The sequence below is a fragment of the Pan troglodytes genome, chromosome 8 (genome assembly GCF_028858775.2).
Source record: "Pan troglodytes isolate AG18354 chromosome 8, NHGRI_mPanTro3-v2.0_pri, whole genome shotgun sequence".
Classification (NCBI taxonomy): domain Eukaryota; kingdom Metazoa; phylum Chordata; class Mammalia; order Primates; family Hominidae; genus Pan; species Pan troglodytes.
The window spans coordinates 20,573,199-20,592,618 of NC_072406.2; the positions used below are offsets into that span (position 1 = coordinate 20,573,199).

Consider the following 19,420-nt stretch of genomic DNA (forward strand, 5'->3'; position numbering starts at 1 on the left):
GGAAGCGGGGGTTGCAGCGAGCAGAGATCGCGCCATAGCACTCCAGCCTGGGCAACAAGAGCGAAACTCCATCTCAAAAAAAGAAAAAAAAAAAAAAAAAAAGAAGAGGAAGAAGACGAAGACGAAGAAGAGGAAAAAGAAGACCCTGCCTTTCACAGACCCTGCCTGCCTGGGTCTGTACTCCCAGGCAGGGTTTCTCAGCAGTGGGACTATTGATATTTTGGATGGGGTCATTCCTTGTTGTAGGAGGGCTGTCTGGTGCATTGCAGGATACTTAGCAGCATGGTCTATGGTCTATTTGCTAAATTTTGGTAGCACAACCTCCCCTGCATCATAACAATCAAATATAATGTCAGACATTGCCAAATGTCCGCTGAGGGGTATAATTGCCTCTGGTTGAGAAACATTGCTCTAATACAACAGTTTATTCACTGCTTCCTTCCTTCCATCACTCATTCATTTAACAAATATTTACAAAGCACCTACTATGTGTCATACACTTAGTTCATCTATGAGCAAAACAGACCCAAAGCTTAAAAACAGAAACCAAACAAAAAACAGAAAAAAAACGGATGCCTACCCTCTGGGTGCTTATGAAACTTACATCTGAGGGATAGGGGACAGAGAATAAACAATACACATGCAAGGACAAATGTACAAGTACGTTCAATGGCAGCATTTTGATAAAAGTTTTTTTAAAAAATAAAAGAAGCATATGTTAAAAACCAAGAATGGCAATTGCAGGGGGATGCAATTTTAAATAGGCTTGTCATCTAAATAGGTGGTTTCCTGGAGAAGACCTCTGAGGAGACCCTGAGAAGGTGAAGGGAGAGTTGTGCAGATATCTAAGGGAATTAAATGCAATGAACAGCTCATGCAACAGTTCTAAGTCGAAAGTGTGCAAAGAACAGAGAGAGATGCCAGTAGAGAGGGGCAGTGGGAGATGAGATCTGAGAAGTGAGAGGCAAGGTGGCTCATGGAACGCCTGTGCCGTCATGATCAGAGCTGGATTCTGGAATCTGTTTTCAAGGTAGAGTAAACAGTATATCCTGAAGGGCTAGCTGTGAGGCAAGGGAAGAAAAGAGAAGTGAAAGATGCCCCAGGACTTAGCCTGAGTGACTAGAAGGATGAAGTGGCCATCCATGAGTTGACAAAGACAGAGATGTAATCAGACATTGCAGGGAATGTCCCAGTTTGGTTTTGGATGCAAAGTCTGAGATGTCTGTTAAGTACCCACGTTGGCCATGGAAGCGTGGTGTTCAAAAGTGAGATGTGGAGACACACAGTTAGGACTCCACAGCATATAGAAGGTACTGGCAGCATTGGGACTAGGTGAGAATGCCAAGGAGTAGATGGACAAGGGAGCCAAGATCAGACAACAGAGCATTCCAATATTGGGAATTTGGGAAGAAGAGGATAATTGGTGATAGAGACTAATGAAAACAATTAGTAAGTGGGGGAGAAAAATCAAGAGAGAATGAGGCCCTGGAAGACAATTGAGGAATTTGTGTTCAGGAGGGAGATGGGAGCACTTGCCGGTGCATGAGAAATGAAGATGGACCTTTGGATTTAGTGACATTAGCATCATTGGTGACCTTGACAAGGGCAGTTTCAGTAGAGTGACAGGGATGAAAACCCAAAAGGATTGGGCTTATGAGAGAATAGGAAGAGAAGATTTGGAGACAGTGTGTTTAGACAATTCCTCAAGGAATCTTATTGCAGAAGAAAGCTGAGAAATGAAGAAAGTGGATGCACATGAGGTTTGTAGAAGGGTGAGAAATAACATGTTTTTGTTGATGGAAATGTACCAATAGAATAGGGAAATTGAAGAGGCAAAGGACAATTGCTGGAGCCATGATCTTTAGTCAAAGAGAGGGGATGAAATCGTTCATGAATAGATGGGTTTGCATTAGATAGAAATACTGCTAGTTGTTCTTTATTATCAGGTAGGAAAGAAAAATGTATGGGTACAAATATTGCTGGTTGGGATTTTATGGTAGTGGGAGTCTGTGGGGATGTTCTTCTGTCTGCTGCAGTTTCTCAGTGGAGTTGGAATCAAAATCATCACACGTAAGCTAGAGAAAGAGGGTGATGGTGGTGGTTTAAAGAGAAAGATGAGGAAATAGTTTAAGAGACTGGGTGAGTAGATGGACTTGAGAAATGTATTTTATTTCCAGGCATCATAAAGGTGGCACTCGAAGTTTGTGATCCTTAACATAAAGACTAGTCAAACTGGTTGTGCATAGCAAAATAGATAGTAAAATTATCAAAAAGCCAACAGTACATGCCCAGAATAAATAAGGGGCAGGTCTGCATTGACTGAGGTGGGCTCGAGAGGTTTTCTGGAAGAAGTTTAGCTTGAGAAGAACTTGAAAGATGACCAGGATCAATGATTGGTCTTCCTAGTTCCTCTGAGGCTCAGATTTTCTGTAATGGGACCTGTCTTTATTCTCTATTGAAATAGACTGTGGAAGCAATGAAGACCATATTGGATGACCTCAGAGCAGAAGACCATTTCTCTGTGATTGATTTCAACCAGAACATTCGAACTTGGAGAAATGATTTAATTTCAGCTACAAAAACACAGGTTGCAGATGCCAAGAGGTATATTGAGAAAATCCAGCCCAGTGGAGGTGAGTGTGTTGGGCTAAAGCCCAAGGAGACACTTCCTCTGGGTTCAAATCATGATTCACTTAAGAAGCATTATTCCCATCACAGTGGTCTTTCCCCAGCATTCGAGGGCCTATCTTAAATAATACATTTATTGGTAATGGATGAATGCTAAGTTTGTAGTGAAAGTAGAATTTGTGACAGCCCACATAAGCTTTGAACCGTTTTAATGTCTCTCAGAAAAAGGTTCAGTGACACTGGCCTTCTTTATTGCCTGCATAAAGCATAAAATGTTACTATCTTCAGAGTATCTTGGCAAGGCTGATTTGGATACTTTAATCTGGTGTTTAACAAGCTAACAGTCTGTGCTTTGAAAGGGCTAGTTCATCTCTAAGGGGATAGTTTATTTCAAAGTGAATATTTCACTGCACTGGGGGACCACCAGCTTGAGCACAGTTTGTGTCACTCAGAAAGCAATGAAATGATTTTGGCATGGAATAAGTGATGGATAAGTGATCAGCCGACATACGAGTCTGAATCCAGGATGGGATTTTCTGCGTGTGGCGAGAACGCATACCCAACGTTTCATTATGCTACTTCAACAGGCACAAACATCAACGAAGCACTCCTACGGGCAATCTTCATTTTGAATGAAGCCAATAACTTGGGACTGTTAGACCCCAACTCCGTCTCGCTGATCATTTTGGTTTCTGATGGAGATCCAACAGTGGGCAAGTGTCACTTCAACCTTCTCACGACAAACACTTTCACTGTTGTTTCTTGGAATGGTGGTTTGCCTAAAAGGGGAACTCTAATGGCATTTGCCTGAGTTTCTAGAACATTTTAAACCCATGCTTCCTAAAGGAGGTCTTCTGATCCTGCAGCCCTCACCCCTTAAGCTACTGCTCAGACACTTTCAGCAAGGGCGCTCTTGAATGCCTCAGTTCCACCTCCACAATATGCAGAAATCTGAGTCTGAATTTTAATAGTGTGTTGTGAGGATTGCTGATGCATTCTAGGGAAATGCATCTATTTCCTCAACTTGAGGTATGTGAAGATGGTGTATGGGGGTGGTGAATGATGAGTATTGATCCCAGATCTCCCAGCAGTACCTTTGGAGGCCACAGTAGCATATTCCCTATTATTCTCCACACTTCTCCCAGTTGCACCTGGAGAAATGACTGCTCTCTGACACAACCTTGAAGTTAAACATTTTTCTTTCTACAAAATGGGCAGCAACATCTCCCTACTTCCATTATTTATTTTTATTTTTGTTACATTAGTTTATTTTATTTATTTTTGAAGACAGGGTCTTGCTCTGTCACCCAGGAGGGAGTGCAGTGGAGCACACACAGCTCACTGCAGCCTCAACCTCCCATGCTCAAGTGATCCTCCTACCTCAGCCTCCTGAGTAGCTGGGACTACAGGTGTGCACCACCACACTCAGCTAATTTCTTTTTTTTCTTTCTTTTTTTTTTGGAGAGACGAAGTCTCACTATGTTGCTCAGGCTGATCTCAAAATCCTGGGCTCAAGCAGTCCTCCCACCTTGGACTCCCAAAATGTTGAGATTACAGGTGTGAGCCACTGTGCCAAGCTATCTTTGTTTTACTTGTGTCTTTATTCTGGCCACTGTAAGTAATAGCAAATGCCAGATTGTGTTGCCTGAGTGTGCTGTCGTACAGACTAGGACTGAGTCTAACACGTCCTGACACAGCCAAGCAGAATGAAAATGCATGAGGCAAAAACAATGGCAGTCAGAGCTTTAGAAAGCCAGAGAGCAACCATCTTATTAATATCGAGACTAGAATGAGCCAGTGTTATGTATTTGTTGTAGAACCAATGTTTTCTCCCTCAGATCAGATTATTTTCAAAATTCAAGTTTTGAATGAAATCATAAGGTGGAAAAGGAAATACAGTTTAAAATATTAAACTTGCCAGGCATGGTGGCTCACACCTGTAATCCCAGCACTTTGGGAGGCTGAGGTGGGTGGATCACCTGAGGTCAGGAATTCAAGACCAGCGTGGCCAATATGGCGAAACCCCATCTCTACTAAAAATACAAAATTAGCCTGACAGGGCGGCGTGTGCCTGTAATCCCAGCTATTCGGGAGGCTGAGACAGGAGAATCACTTGAACCCAGGAGGCGGAGGTTGCAGTGAGCTGAGATCGTGCCACTGCACTCCAGCCTGGGCAACAAAGTGAGACTCTGTCTCAAAAAAAAAAAAAAAAATTAAACCATAATTTGGTTTAATTGTGGTTTCTCACTCCTGTTTCTCAACCATTCAGTTCCTGTCCCTGGAATCAGTCACTGGTTACCAGTTTCTTGTGTATCTTTCCACAAATAGTTTATGCATGCCTGTATACTATATATACATGTTTGCACACATGTATGTGTATATGCATACATACACATACATACATTTATACATGCATGCATGCAAATGCATCCTATGTACCCTGATATTTACCTTGGTTTTTTTTTTCTCCTCTAAACATGCCCTTGAGATTGTCTGGTATACATACATAAGGAGTTTCCATGTCCTTTTTAATAACTGCATAGTATCTCACGGTTTGAATGTATCATCATCTAACCAAGTGCCCTCATTGGTGCATATTTATGTTGTTTCCAATATGTTGCTAATTCCCAAATAATGTTGCTATGCAACACAACCCACACTTCATTTCAACATGTATGAGTGCATCTCTAAGAAAAACTAGAAATTGAGTTACTGGGTCAAAAGGGAAATGCAGTTTTAATCTGGACACACTTTACTAAACTGCCCTCCCTGGATTTTCCAGAAAATTTATGATATTGCTTCTTCATTCCTTTCCTTTCGGACATCACCAACTTTAGGTGAATTAAAACTGTCAAAAATTCAGAAAAACGTTAAGGAGAACATCCAAGACAATATCTCCTTGTTCAGTTTGGGCATGGGATTTGATGTGGACTTTGATTTTTTGAAGAGACTGTCCAATGAAAACCATGGAATTGCACAAAGGATTTATGGAAACCAGGACACGTCTTCCCAGCTTAAGGTAACATTTTCTTCTGTTCTTTTTTATTCTTCACTGGAAATCATTTAACTACCCATATCTGATGCAGGTATGATGCATAACTGAACTTAACTCAAAATGGTCATGATCTCAGCCATATTTGGTTGCAAGGATCAGGGAAGTGCCCAGTTCCTTTCTCACATGTTTCCCCCCACCCTCATATTTCTGCAGTAACAGTGAGGTATGAGGCAGATGGGTGTTAGGAACAGCTTTCCTACCCCCTGAACAAAAAGGTCTTCTGAGCGTCATCAAAGCTCCTTGTAGCTCTCCTGCCCCACCAGCAATTGGTCTTCTTATCATCATGGCCAACTGTTTTCTCTTTAACGTGCATTGGCATCTTGGTATCAATTTTTCACAATGTAAATTTTCTTAAGTATTAAGATACAGGCTGAGTGTGGTGGCTCATGCCTGTAATCCCAGCTCTTTGGAGGCCAAGGTGGGAGGATCACTTGAGCCCAGAGGTTTAAGGCCAGCTTGGGCAACATAGTGAGATCCATCTGTTCAACAGATAGTTTTTTTAATTAAAATACATATATTGAAAAGATACAAACTACTTGTTTGTTTTGATTAAATAGATGAGAAAATGATGTAGGGAAAGAACATGTTTTTCCCTGCTCTTTGTCAGTACCAGGCATCGTATTTAAACTTGGGAACAAGTAAGAGATAAGATTCTGATTTGGGGACTATTAACCCAGCTGACTTTTGTAAAAATTTAATTATTACTATTATTTTTTGAGACAGAGTCTTGCTTTGTCACCCAGGCTGGGTGACAAGTACGTTCAATGGCAGTGCAATGGTGTCGTGCAGTGGTTCAGGAGTGCAGTGCTGCGATCTCGGCTCACTGCAACCTCCGCCTCCTGGGTTCAGGCGATTCTCGCGCCTCAGTCTCCTGAGTAGCCAGGATTACAGGCATGTGCCACCATGCCTGGCTAATTTTTGTATTTTTAGAAGAGACAGGGTTTACCATGTTGGTGAGGCTGGTCTCAAACTCCTGAACTCAGGTGATCCGCCTGCCTTGGCCTCCCAAAGTGCTGGGATTACAGGTCAAGCCACCATGCCCGACCTCCTGCTGACTTTTAGCATAAGTTTGTCCAAGAGTTTTTCACGCTGACCGTAACAGAAAGGGAAAAAAATGCCAGGCTCTTAAACCAAAGGTAATGTTCTCAACAAGTCTTTGTCTTCTCTCTGTTTTTAATCTGATAATTACGAGCATTTTCCCTTGTCCCAAACGTCCTGTGTGAATAAATTAAGAGGTATCTGCTGATCCTTTGAAGAATCTCAGAGTAAAATGTTTTAGATCAGCTGGGCTTAATCCCTGTAATCCCAGCACTTTGGGAGGCCCAGGCAGGCAGATCACAAGACAGAAGTTCAAGACTAGCCTGGCCAAGATGGTGAAAACCCGTCTCTACTAAAAATACAAAAATTAGCCGGGCTTGGTGGCAGGTGCCCGTAATCCCAGCTACTTGGGGGGCTGAGGTGGGATAATTGCTTGAACTCAGGAGCCGCAGATTGCAGTGAGACGAGATCCCACCACTGCACTCCAGCCTGGGCAACAGAGTGAGACATCGTCTCAAAATAAATAAATAAATAAAATAAAATGCTTTAGATCTACAAAGCAGTAGGAACATAATTTCTCTCTCTCTCTCTCTGTGAATTGTAGAAATTCTACAACCAGGTCTCCACTCCATTGCTCCGGAATGTTCAGTTCAACTATCCCCATACATCAGTCACGGACGTCACTCAAAACAATTTCCATAACTACTTTGGAGGCTCAGAGATTGTGGTGGCAGGAAAATTTGACCCTGCTAAATTGGATCAAATAGAGAGCGTTATCACGGCGACTTCGGTACTTCCACTTATCTGCTTATTCTATCTACTAACTGACCCCCTAGATACAGTCCATCTTGAATGTCAGCTCTGCCTGCCTGGAATCATGGGTGTAGAACAGAAGCAATCAGTGATGGAGAAGGCATGAGAATATCTCTGCCATCTTCCCAGCTATTCCATAAATCCTGACCTTTTCACCCAAGCCCAATCCCAAGCACAGGAATGCATTTCCTTCCTCCGTAGGCTTTGCCTTCCATTTCTTTTTTATTCCCATTCATTCGCAGCAGGTACTAAAAATGTGAATCAATGAACTATAATTCTGTTACCCAGTGTCTCTCAACTGAACCTTCCATCATCTAGGCTAACACGCAGTTAGTCTTGGAGACCCTGGCCCAGATGGACGACTTGCAGGATTTTCTATCGAAAGACAAGCATGCAGATCCCGATTTCACCAGGAAACTGTGGGCCTATCTAACCATCAACCAACTGCTAGCTGAACGGTAAGAAGAGAAGAGTACCCACAGCACGAGATCTGCAAAACTGAAATGTCCATCATGAATATATGAAGTCATACACAAAAAGAGTTTGGAAGCCAGAAAGACAGCACATTAGCACAGGCTTGGATTATTACCTTCCACTAGTTCTGAACACTTTAGAGAAAGCTGGGTTCACTCTTTTTCTTCTTTATTGAGGTATAACATACAGTAAAGTATGCAAAATGCATTAATTTTTTAATTTTTATTTTATTTATTTATTTTTATTTTTTTTGAGGCAGAGTCTCGCTCTGTCTCCCAGGCTGGAGTGCAGTGACGCCATCTCAGCTCACTGCAAGCTCCGCCTCCCGGGTTCACACCATTCTCCTGCCTCAGCCTCCTGAGTAGCTGGGATTACTGGTGCCCGCCACCACGCCCAGCTAATTTTTTTGTATTTTAGTAGAGACGGGGTTTCACCATGTTAGCCAGGATGGTCTCGGTCTCCTGACCTCGTGATCCACCCGAGTGGGCCTCCCAAAGTGCTGGGATTACAGGCGTGAGCCACCGCACCCAGCCAAAATGCATTAATTTTAAGTGCACCATTCAATGGATTTTTATATCTATCATCCGTGTAATCACCACCCAGATCCAGATGTAGCTTCCCTTGTTCTCCCTCAACACCCACCCCCCTCCTCCATTGGAACCACTCTTTCAATGTCTGTGATCATCAGTTTTGCCTGATCCTAAATTTCGCATAATCATGCAATCTGTATTCCTCTGTTCCTGGCTTCTTTCACTCAATATGATGTTGGTGAGATTCATCCATGTTGCTTCATGTATCAGGCATGTATTTGCATTTACTGTCTCGATCTCCTGACCTCATGACCCGCCCGCCTCGGCTTCCTAATGTGCTGGGATTACAGGCATGAGCCACTGCACCCAGCCCTGCATTTACTCTTGAAAATGGCTTCTTGTCCAAAGAGAAATTGATGATTATTAACGATTATGGTGTTCCCTAAGGAAGGGCTCCCCTATGCTCATCTATGTCCCCTCTGGTTGCTTCATGTATCAGTAATTTATTTGCATTTACTCTTGAAAACGACTTCTTGGCCAAAGAGAATTTAATGATTATGTGATTATGATGTTCCCTAAGGAAGGGCTCCCCCATGCTCATCCATGGCCCCTCTGACTTCTCAGCTGAGCTGCATCTCAACTCTCCAACATGAAAACTATATCCTCAGAGCAATGGATGGTTGACCACCTGCATCAAAATTACACAGAGGTGTTTGATAAAAGTTCCCATTCCCAAGCCTCATTCCGTCTATAAGACAGGATTCTCAGGAATGTGGAACAGGGTCTAAGTGAGGCTGGGAAAATGAAATGCAGTTGTATGACTGAACTCGTAGAGAAAATCCCTGATGTCAATAAGGTTAGAAGAAATACGCAAGGCTGTAAACTATGACTGTGAAGTAAACGAGAAATAGCTCCCTCTCTGACAGAAGCACACTAGATGTATTTACAGGTATGTAGCAAACTGTTGCAGAAGTTAAATATTGATTTTAAAACATTTCCTATAAAAAGATCAGCAGTTGCTAAAGGTTGGGGAGTGGGAGATACGTGAGTAGGTGGAGCACAGAGCATTTTTATGGCAGTGAAAATACCCTATATGATACTCCAATGGTGGACACCTGTCATTATGCATTTAACCAAACCCATAGAATGTACAACACCAAGGGTCAGCCACGTTAACTGTGGACTCTGCGTGATAATGATGTGTCAACTTCTTCCATTGTAACAAATGCACCACTCTGATGTGGGATGGATGTTGATAGTGGGGAAGGCCGTGTATATGGGGGACCGTGTGTATGCAGTGGAGACATAGAAAATCTTGATACCTTCTGCATAATTTTACTGTGAACCTAAAACTGCTCTAAAATATAAAGTTTTAAAAAAATGCCTTGGGAGTCAGATGCATGGCTCATGCCTGTAATCCCAGCACTTTGGGAGGCCAAGGCGTGTGGATCGCTTGAGTCCAAGAGTTTGAGACCAGCCTGGGCAACATGGCAAAAGCCCATCTCTACAAAAAATACGAGAATTAGTAGGGTGTGGTGGCATGTGCCTGTAGTCTCAGCTACTCAGGAGGCTGAGGGAGGAGGATCTCTTGAGCCCAGGAGGTTGAGGCTGCAGAGAACCGTGATTGTGCCACTGCACTCCAGCCTGGGCAATAGGGCGAGACCTTGTCTCAAAAATAATAATGATAATAAATAAGTAAATAAATAAATAATGCCTTGGGACTTAGCCAGATAAAATACTCAGCTTCTCGAAGCCAGTGAGTTCTGTTTCCCGGTTACTTTGCGGCTCCGCCCCACCCCCAGGTTGGACCCCAGCAGTGGTGGGGTGCAGGGTCAGGGAGCTGACTTGCGCTCCCCCTCCAATGCAGCCATGCTCCATAACACCTCTACTTCTTGAATACAGAAGCCTGGCTCCTACAGCTGCCGCCAAGAGAAGAATTACAAGATCGATCCTGCAGATGTCTCTAGACCACCACATTGTGACTCCGCTGACCTCGCTGGTGATCGAGAACGAGGCTGGGGATGAGCGCATGCTGGCGGATGCCCCACCGCAGGATCCCTCCTGCTGCTCAGGTCAGGGCTGCACCTGTGGGGACAAGTGGCCAGGCAGCTCTCTTGCCCCGGGGGTGGGCGAAGTCCTAGTGCCTCCGCTCTCTCCCACCCCAGTCCACCTCTTGCTCCCAGCCCTGGGCCCTCCTGTGCCCAAGCTCTTCCTGCCAGCTGGGAGGAGGATGGATTATTGCTGTGGTCGTTGACCATTTTGCTCACAAGTTTCCCAAAGGAACTTTTGAAAACCTGCGTACCCCTTCCAACATTTTTGACATCAATATTTGAAATTTTTTATCTTAGCCTGGGCAACATAGCGAGACCCCATCTCTAAAGAAAAAATTTTTTTCATTAGCTGGGTGTGATGGTGGGTACCTGTAATCTCACCTGTTTGGAAAGCTGAGGCAGGAGGATCTCTCAAGCCCAGGAGGACCACTGCACTCCCGCCTGGGTGCCATCACATCTCACTGCAACCTCCAATTCCTGGACAACAAATACAATTTCTATATGCAACTAACATAATCATAGTATTTTATAAATATTGACCTTTTAAAATAAAACTGTCACATCACTGTTTTCTTTTTCTTTTCTTTTCTTTTTTTTTTTTTTTTTTTTTTGAGACAGAGTCTTGCTCTGTTGCCCAGGCTGGAGCACAATGGCACGATCTCAGCTCCCTGCAACCTCAGCCTCCCAGGTTCAAGCAATTCTCCTGCTTCAGCCTCCCAAGTAGCTGGGATTACAGGCATGTGCCACCACGCCCGGCTAATTTTTTGTATTTTAGTAGAGACGGGGTTTCACCATGTTGGCCAGGCTGGTCTCGAACTCCTGACCTCAGGCGATCCACCTGCCTTGGCCTCCCAAAGTGCTGGGGTTACAGGCGTGAACCACCGTGCATGACCATATCACTGTTTTCAATACATCTAATAAAACAGAATACTTAATTGGTTACTCACTATCATTCATTTTTAAAAAATACATAAGCAAATCCTATATTACAATTACTAGAACCTGGCCAGTCATGGTGGCTCATGCCTATAATCCCAGCACTTTGGGAGGCTGGAGTGGGTTAATTGCTTGAGCCTATGAATATGAGACCAGCCTGGTCAACATAGCAAAACCCCATCTTTAGAAAAAAATACTACAATTAGCCAGCCATGGTGGCACATGCCCATAGTCCCAAATACTCAGGAGGCTGAGGTGGGAGGATTGCTTGAGCCTGAAAGGCGAAGGTTGCAGTGAGCCAATCACACCACTGCACTCCAGCCTGAGTGACAGAATAAGACCTTGTCTCGAAAAAAATTATTGGAAGTTTTATATTATTCTTTTTTCTAGTTGAACTTGTATTTCCACTCCACTTGCCCAGCAGAACTATATCCTATTGTAATATATTTTTATGCTTATTTTAGTAATCACCTCACTTATCTATAAGAAAAAAGTTTATACATTTTAATTTTAATTAAGAATTTAATTTAAAAATCATAACCATAAGATTCTGAGTATTCAAAATTCTCTTCTGAACCTGGTCTGATTAATATTACTACTAGTAGCCAAGTGAGCAAAATAATATAAATAGATTATAAATTTGTTTACAAATAAGAAGTAAAACTGGAGTGGAAATAATCTATAATCTCTTACTGGGAAAAATGTGACTGTTTTTCATGTATTCATGGGTAAGTATTATTTACGAATGGATTGAAAGAGACAGGATTCGGCATCAATTCTACTTTTAAGAGAACTTGTACGGGCAGAAGTCCTGATAAATATTGGTTGGTATAGACAAGTGGATAGAAATGGCAAGTGTCTGGTTATATTCAGTTACTCGCTTATCTGAACTCTTTCATATTATATGCCAAAACATGCATACAGACCTAGCGTCCAAAAAATTTTGTATAATTTATCAGCTGACAATGTGAGCCCTTCTTCAATTTTGTTGAAAGCAAAGAATTGGAAGCCCTGTGGTTTGTACAAGCACTTGCTCCCAATCATTGGAATCAGGTTTCTTGCCCTACACCAGTATTCCAATGGATGTTTTGCTTCCTGGAGGACTCTGGGGGAGGGGAGTAGACAAGAACTGGCCTTCTGCTTGTAAACTAGGAGAAAAGGCTTTCTTTAGGAACGAGTCTGTGTCTAAACTGAGACTCTAGAAATTGCCTTTCAAACAGTCCATGCTCTCTGAGTCCTGCAGAAAGTATCCAGGCACCCCCGAGGGTGCACACACCCAGGGCTAGGAGACCTCAGGTTTATACGTCTCTTTCTTTTCTCTTTCTTGGGGACTGGTCCTGCCGAAACATATATACATATATGATATATACACACACGTGTATATATCATATATATATATAGACACGTATATATATATATAACAGATAACGTATAATCATATTATCTGTAATATATAATTATATATCTTATGTATTCTACATATTATATACTATGTATTCTATATAATATTATATATTATGTATTATATATAATATATATTATGTATTCTATATAATATTATATATTATATTCTATATTCTATATTATATTCCATATTCTATATTATATTCTATACAATATATTATATTCTATATTATATTCTATATAATACGTTATATTCTATATATTCTATATTATATTCTATATATTCTATATTATATTCTATATATTCTATATTATATTCTATATAATATATTATATAATATATATTATATAGAATATTATATATTATATAATATATATTATATTCTATATAATATATATTATATTTTATATATTATATTCTATATAATATATATTATATTTTATATGTTATATTCTATGTAATATATATTATATTTTATATATTATATTCTATATAATATATTCTATTATATATTCTAGAATATAATATATTCTATTATATATTATATAATATAATATATTATATAATATATAATATAATATATAATATAATATAATATATATTATATAATATATATTATATTCTATAGAATATATTATATAATATATATTATATTCTATAGAATATATTATATAATATATATTATATTCTATATAATATATTATATAATATATATTATATTCTATGTAATATATTCTATATAATATATTATATTATATATTATATTCTATATAATATATTCTATAATATATTATATAATATATTATATTCTATATAATATATAATATAATATATATTAAATTCTATATAATATAGAATATAATATATATTATATAATATATATTAAATTCTATATAATATAGAATATAATATATATTATATTCTATATAATATATTATCTAATATATTATATTCTATATAATATATTATCTAATATATTATATTCTATATAATATATTATCTAATATATTATATTCTATATAATATATTATCTAATATATTATATTCTATATAATATATTATCTAATATATTATATTCTATATAATATATTATCTAATGTATTATATTCTATATAATATATTATCTAATATATTATATTCTATATAATATATTATCTAATATATTATATTCTATATAATATATTATCTAATATATTATATTCTATATAATATATTATCTAATATATTATATTCTATATAATATATTATCTAATATATATTATATTCTATATAATATATTATCTAATATATATTATATTCTATATATTATCTAATATATATTATATTCTATAGAATATATTATCTAATATATATTATATTCTATAGAATATATTATCTAATATATATTATATTCTATAGAATATATTATCTAATATATATTATATTCTATAGAATATATTATCTAATATATATTATATTCTATAGAATATATTATCTAATATATATTATATTCTATAGAATATGTTATCTAATATATATTATATTCTATAGAATATGTTATCTAATATATATTATATTCTATAGAATATGTTATCTAATATATATTATATTCTATAGAATATGTTATCTAATATATATTATATTCTATAGAATATGTTATCTAATATATATTATATTCTATAGAATATGTTATCTAATATATATTATATTCTATAGAATATGTTATCTAATATATATTATATTCTATACAATATGTTATCTAATATATATTATATTCTATAGAATATGTTATCTAATATATATTATATTCTATACAATATGTTATCTAATATATATTATATTCTATACAATATGTTATCTAATATATATTATATTCTATAGAATATGTTATCTAATATATATTATATTCTATAGAATATGTTATCTAATATATATTATATTCTATACAATATATTATCTAATATATATTATATTCTATACAATATATTATCTAATATATATTATATTCTATACAATATATTATAAAATATATATTATATTCTATACAATATATTATAAAATATATATTATATTCTATGTAACATATTATAAAATATATATTATATTCTATGTAACATATTATAAAATATATATTATATTCTATGTAACATATTATATAATATATATTATATTCTATGTAACATATTATATAATATATATTATATTCTATGTAACATATTATAATATATATTATATTCTATGTAACATATTATAATATATATTATATTCTATGTAACATATTATTATATATTATATTCTATGTAACATATTATAATATATTATATTCTATGTAATATATTATAATATATTATATTCTATGTAACATATTATAATATATTATATTCTATGTAATATATTATAATATATTATATTCTATGTAATATATTATAATATATTATATTCTATGTAATATATTATAATATATTATATTCTATGTAATATATTATAATATATTATATTCTATGTAATATATTATAATATATTATATTCTATGTAATATATTATAATATATTATATTCTATATAATATATTATATTCTATATAATATATTATAATATATTATATTCTATATAATATATTATAATATATTATATTCTATATAATATATTATAATATATATTATATTCTATATAATATATTATATTCTACATAATATATTATATAATATATTATATTCTATATAATATATTATATTCTATATAATATATTATATAATATATTATATTCTATATAATATATTATATAATATATTATATTCTATATAATATATTATATAATATATTATATTCTATATAATATATTATATAATATATTATATTCTATATAATATATTATATAATATATTATATAAGATATTATATTCTATATAATATATTATATAAGATATTATATTCTATATAATATATTATATTCTATATAATATATTATATAAGATATTATATTCTATAATATATTATATAGAATATATTATATTCTATATAATATATTATATAGAATATATTATATTCTATATAATATATTATAGAATATATTATATTCTATATAATATATTATATAGAATATATTATATTCTATATAATATATAATATAGAATATATTATATTCTATATAATATATATTATAGAATATATATTATATTCTATATAATATATATTATAGAATATATATTATATTCTATATAATATGTATTATAGAATATATATTATATTCCATATAATATATATTATATTCTATATAATATATTATATTCTATAGAATATATTATATAATATATATTATATTCCATATAATATATATTATATTCCATATATTATATTCCATATAATATATGTTATATTCCATATAATATATGTTATATTCCATATAATATGTTATATTCCATATAATATATGTTATATTCCATATATGTTATATTCCATATAAAATATGTTATATTCCATATAATATATATTATATTCCATAATATATATTTTATATTCTATAATATATATTATATTCTATATAATATATATTATATTCTCTATATATTATATTCTATATAATATATATTATATTCTCTATATATTATATTCTATATAATATATATTATATTCTATAATATATATTATAGAATATAATGTATATTATATTCTATATATTATATATTATATTCTATATATTATATATTATATTCTATATATTATATATCATATTCTATATATTATATATATTTGTTTATATTATTTTATATATTCACAAATATATATGACTATAAAATATATTATAGTTTATAATATATTATATATTTATATATAACATAATATATAATAATGTTATATATAATTATATTATATATTATATATAACTATATATTATATATTATATTAATATACTAATATCCTAATATACTGTTAATTATATATTATATATTAGATATAACTACATATAATAAATATATAATATATATTATAGTTACATCTAATATATAATATATAATATATATTATAGTTATATATAATATATTATATATTATATATATTATAGTTATATATAATATGTAATATATAACTATATATTATATAGTTATATATTATGTATTTATATATTATATATGTCTTATATATTATATACTTATAATTCTATAGTTATATATTATATATAGATTATATAGTTATATATTACATAGTTATATATTATATAGTATAGTTATATATAATATAGCTATATGTTTTATATGTTATATAATATATATTATATCTTATATATTATATATTTATATTATATGTATTATAATATGATATAATATATTATATATTGCATATATTATATATTGTATGATATATATTATATACATATATGTATGAATAATATATATTGTGTAATACATAATATTATATATGACTAATATATAGTATAATATATATTATATTATATAAATATATGTTATATCATATATGAATAATATATATCTATTTTATATATACATTAGCTTCAGGGGCTAAATGTGCAAGTCACATGGATATATTGCGTGTTACTGAGGCTTGGGGTACAAATGATCCCGTCACCCAGGTAGTAACCATGGCACTCAGCAGTTTTTCAACCCTCCTCCACACTCCCCCTTTCCCTCCCTCTCCCCTCTAGAAGCCCCCAGTGTCTATTGTTTCCATCTTTACGTCCATGTAGTACCCAGTATTGACTTCTCAATGTAGTACCCAAGGTAAGTGAGAACATGTGGTATTTGGATTTCTGTGAAATATATTCTTAAGAACGCTTTGTACACAATGGAAGGATTGTCTGCATTTTTAATTTCATTCAAGCGTGACACCAAGTTTACTGCACTGGTCAGGGTTCAAGGAACTCTGACTTGTAATGTCCCCGTGACAACAGCCTGGAGCCTCACAGCTAAATAGATCTAGGGAGAAACACACCCTAGATTAGTTTCTAGGCATGGCTTTCTCACAGCGAGGTAGCCTGGCTATCAGAAAGCAAAAAGCGCCTTTTGTTGTCATGTGAAATCTCTCTCACCAATAAGGAAACCTCTGGGAAACTCAACTGCTCAGCTTGTTTGTGAGTGAATAGGGATGGAGCCAGGAAGATGCCACGGTAACCTGGGCCTTCTCCCAGACTTCGCTCCCCGGCCTGCACTGGAGTCACGGGGCCCTTCCCCGGCCCTATAAAGCGGTTCCTCCCACTGCCACCCTTGCTCAGGTTCCAGACTCCAGAGAGAACTGTATCACAGGCCTCCTCCCTCAGCAACATGCCAGAGGGAGCCCGAGAGAACTCTGGAATAAAAACAGAGGAGAAAAACCTAAGCTGACAATACCTGGGGGTGCATAAAACAGATTCTTGACATGGTGAGCAATTTCCGTGGAAACGTAAATCTAGAAACTAACAGATGCAGGTTTGTCTACGCAGGGGCCCTGTATTACGGCAGCAAAGTGGTTCCAGATTCCACCCCATCTTGGGCCAATCCTTCACCAACGCCCGTGATCTCCATGCTGGCACAAGGATCTCAGGTGCTAGAGTCCACGCCACCCCCACATGTGATGAGAGGTAAAGCTTCTACACTGCTTGCACGTCCCAGAACTCAGCCGACCATAATCCTGGGAAGCATTGTGTGCATGAGGCCGGGTGCAGCGGCTCACGCCTGTAATCCCAGCACTTTGGGAGGCCAAGGCAGGCAGATCACCTGTTTTTCTATAGAAATACAGCTTATTTTGTTTGTTTTTAATCATGTATTTACAGAATCCTAGTTTTGTTCAGTCTTTAAAAAAACCTTTCTGCAAACAGTTTCAGTGGGAGGTTTGGGTAGTAGCTGTGGTCATGCCAGGAAAATGTATTTCTTTGTGAGAGTTTTGGTGGCTGTGGCTTCCTTGTGTAGTCGCAGACTTCTTTGCCCTCCGTTGTCAATTTCTTTGCCTTTCCATTGACAACCTCTCTGGCATCTTCTCCCACAGCATGTGAGACGGGGAGCTGCCCCGGGGAAATGGGAGGGAGAGCGTCTCCTCTCCTGTTCCCAGCTCCTTGCGTTGCAGCCTTCACCCACAGAGATCACAGCTGCTGGCAGTTAGCTAGTTCATCTAGAAAACCTGTGTGCAGCTTTTCTTTCCTTACTTTCCTTTTGATTAGAAAAAAGTAAATTTCAACATTCAAAGACAGAGCACATCCCTCTCCCTGAAGGAAGGTGCAAAGTCCCAGCCTGACTTGAGTGTTTGAAATTTAGAAGGGTGGCTCCTGTTGGTCCTAGAATTGTGCGGCTTTCTTGACTGCCTGGAATACAGACCTTCCATCAGGAAAGCCTCAAAGCTGGTTCTCCAGGTTGTATGCCTAGCACATACCAAATACCATGTTGTAGCAGAGAAAACTTAGCAAGGACTTTGAATGGACATTTAATGTTATTTCAGGCAAGGCCCATGGCTCACACTTGTAATCCCAGCACTTTTGGAGGCTCAGGTGGGAGAGGATGGCTTGAGGCCAGGAGTTTGAGACCAGC

At 35.4% G+C, this 19,420-nt stretch overlaps 1 protein-coding gene across 1 annotated transcript in view; it reads left to right on the forward strand.

Annotated features, from left to right (window-relative positions):
* The window catches only part of ITIH2 (inter-alpha-trypsin inhibitor heavy chain 2), a 50,256-nt gene that overhangs the window by 21,010 nt on the left and 9,826 nt on the right, over positions 1 to 19,420 (forward strand). The window contains exons 10-16 of the mRNA XM_016962618.2: positions 2,465 to 2,633; positions 3,216 to 3,341; positions 5,466 to 5,647; positions 7,326 to 7,511; positions 7,853 to 7,992; positions 10,441 to 10,610; positions 18,343 to 18,480. Of these exons, the coding sequence (XP_016818107.2) occupies positions 2,465 to 2,633; positions 3,216 to 3,341; positions 5,466 to 5,647; positions 7,326 to 7,511; positions 7,853 to 7,992; positions 10,441 to 10,610; positions 18,343 to 18,480 (1,111 nt within the window). The remainder of the gene's footprint in view (positions 1 to 2,464; positions 2,634 to 3,215; positions 3,342 to 5,465; positions 5,648 to 7,325; positions 7,512 to 7,852; positions 7,993 to 10,440; positions 10,611 to 18,342; positions 18,481 to 19,420) is intronic.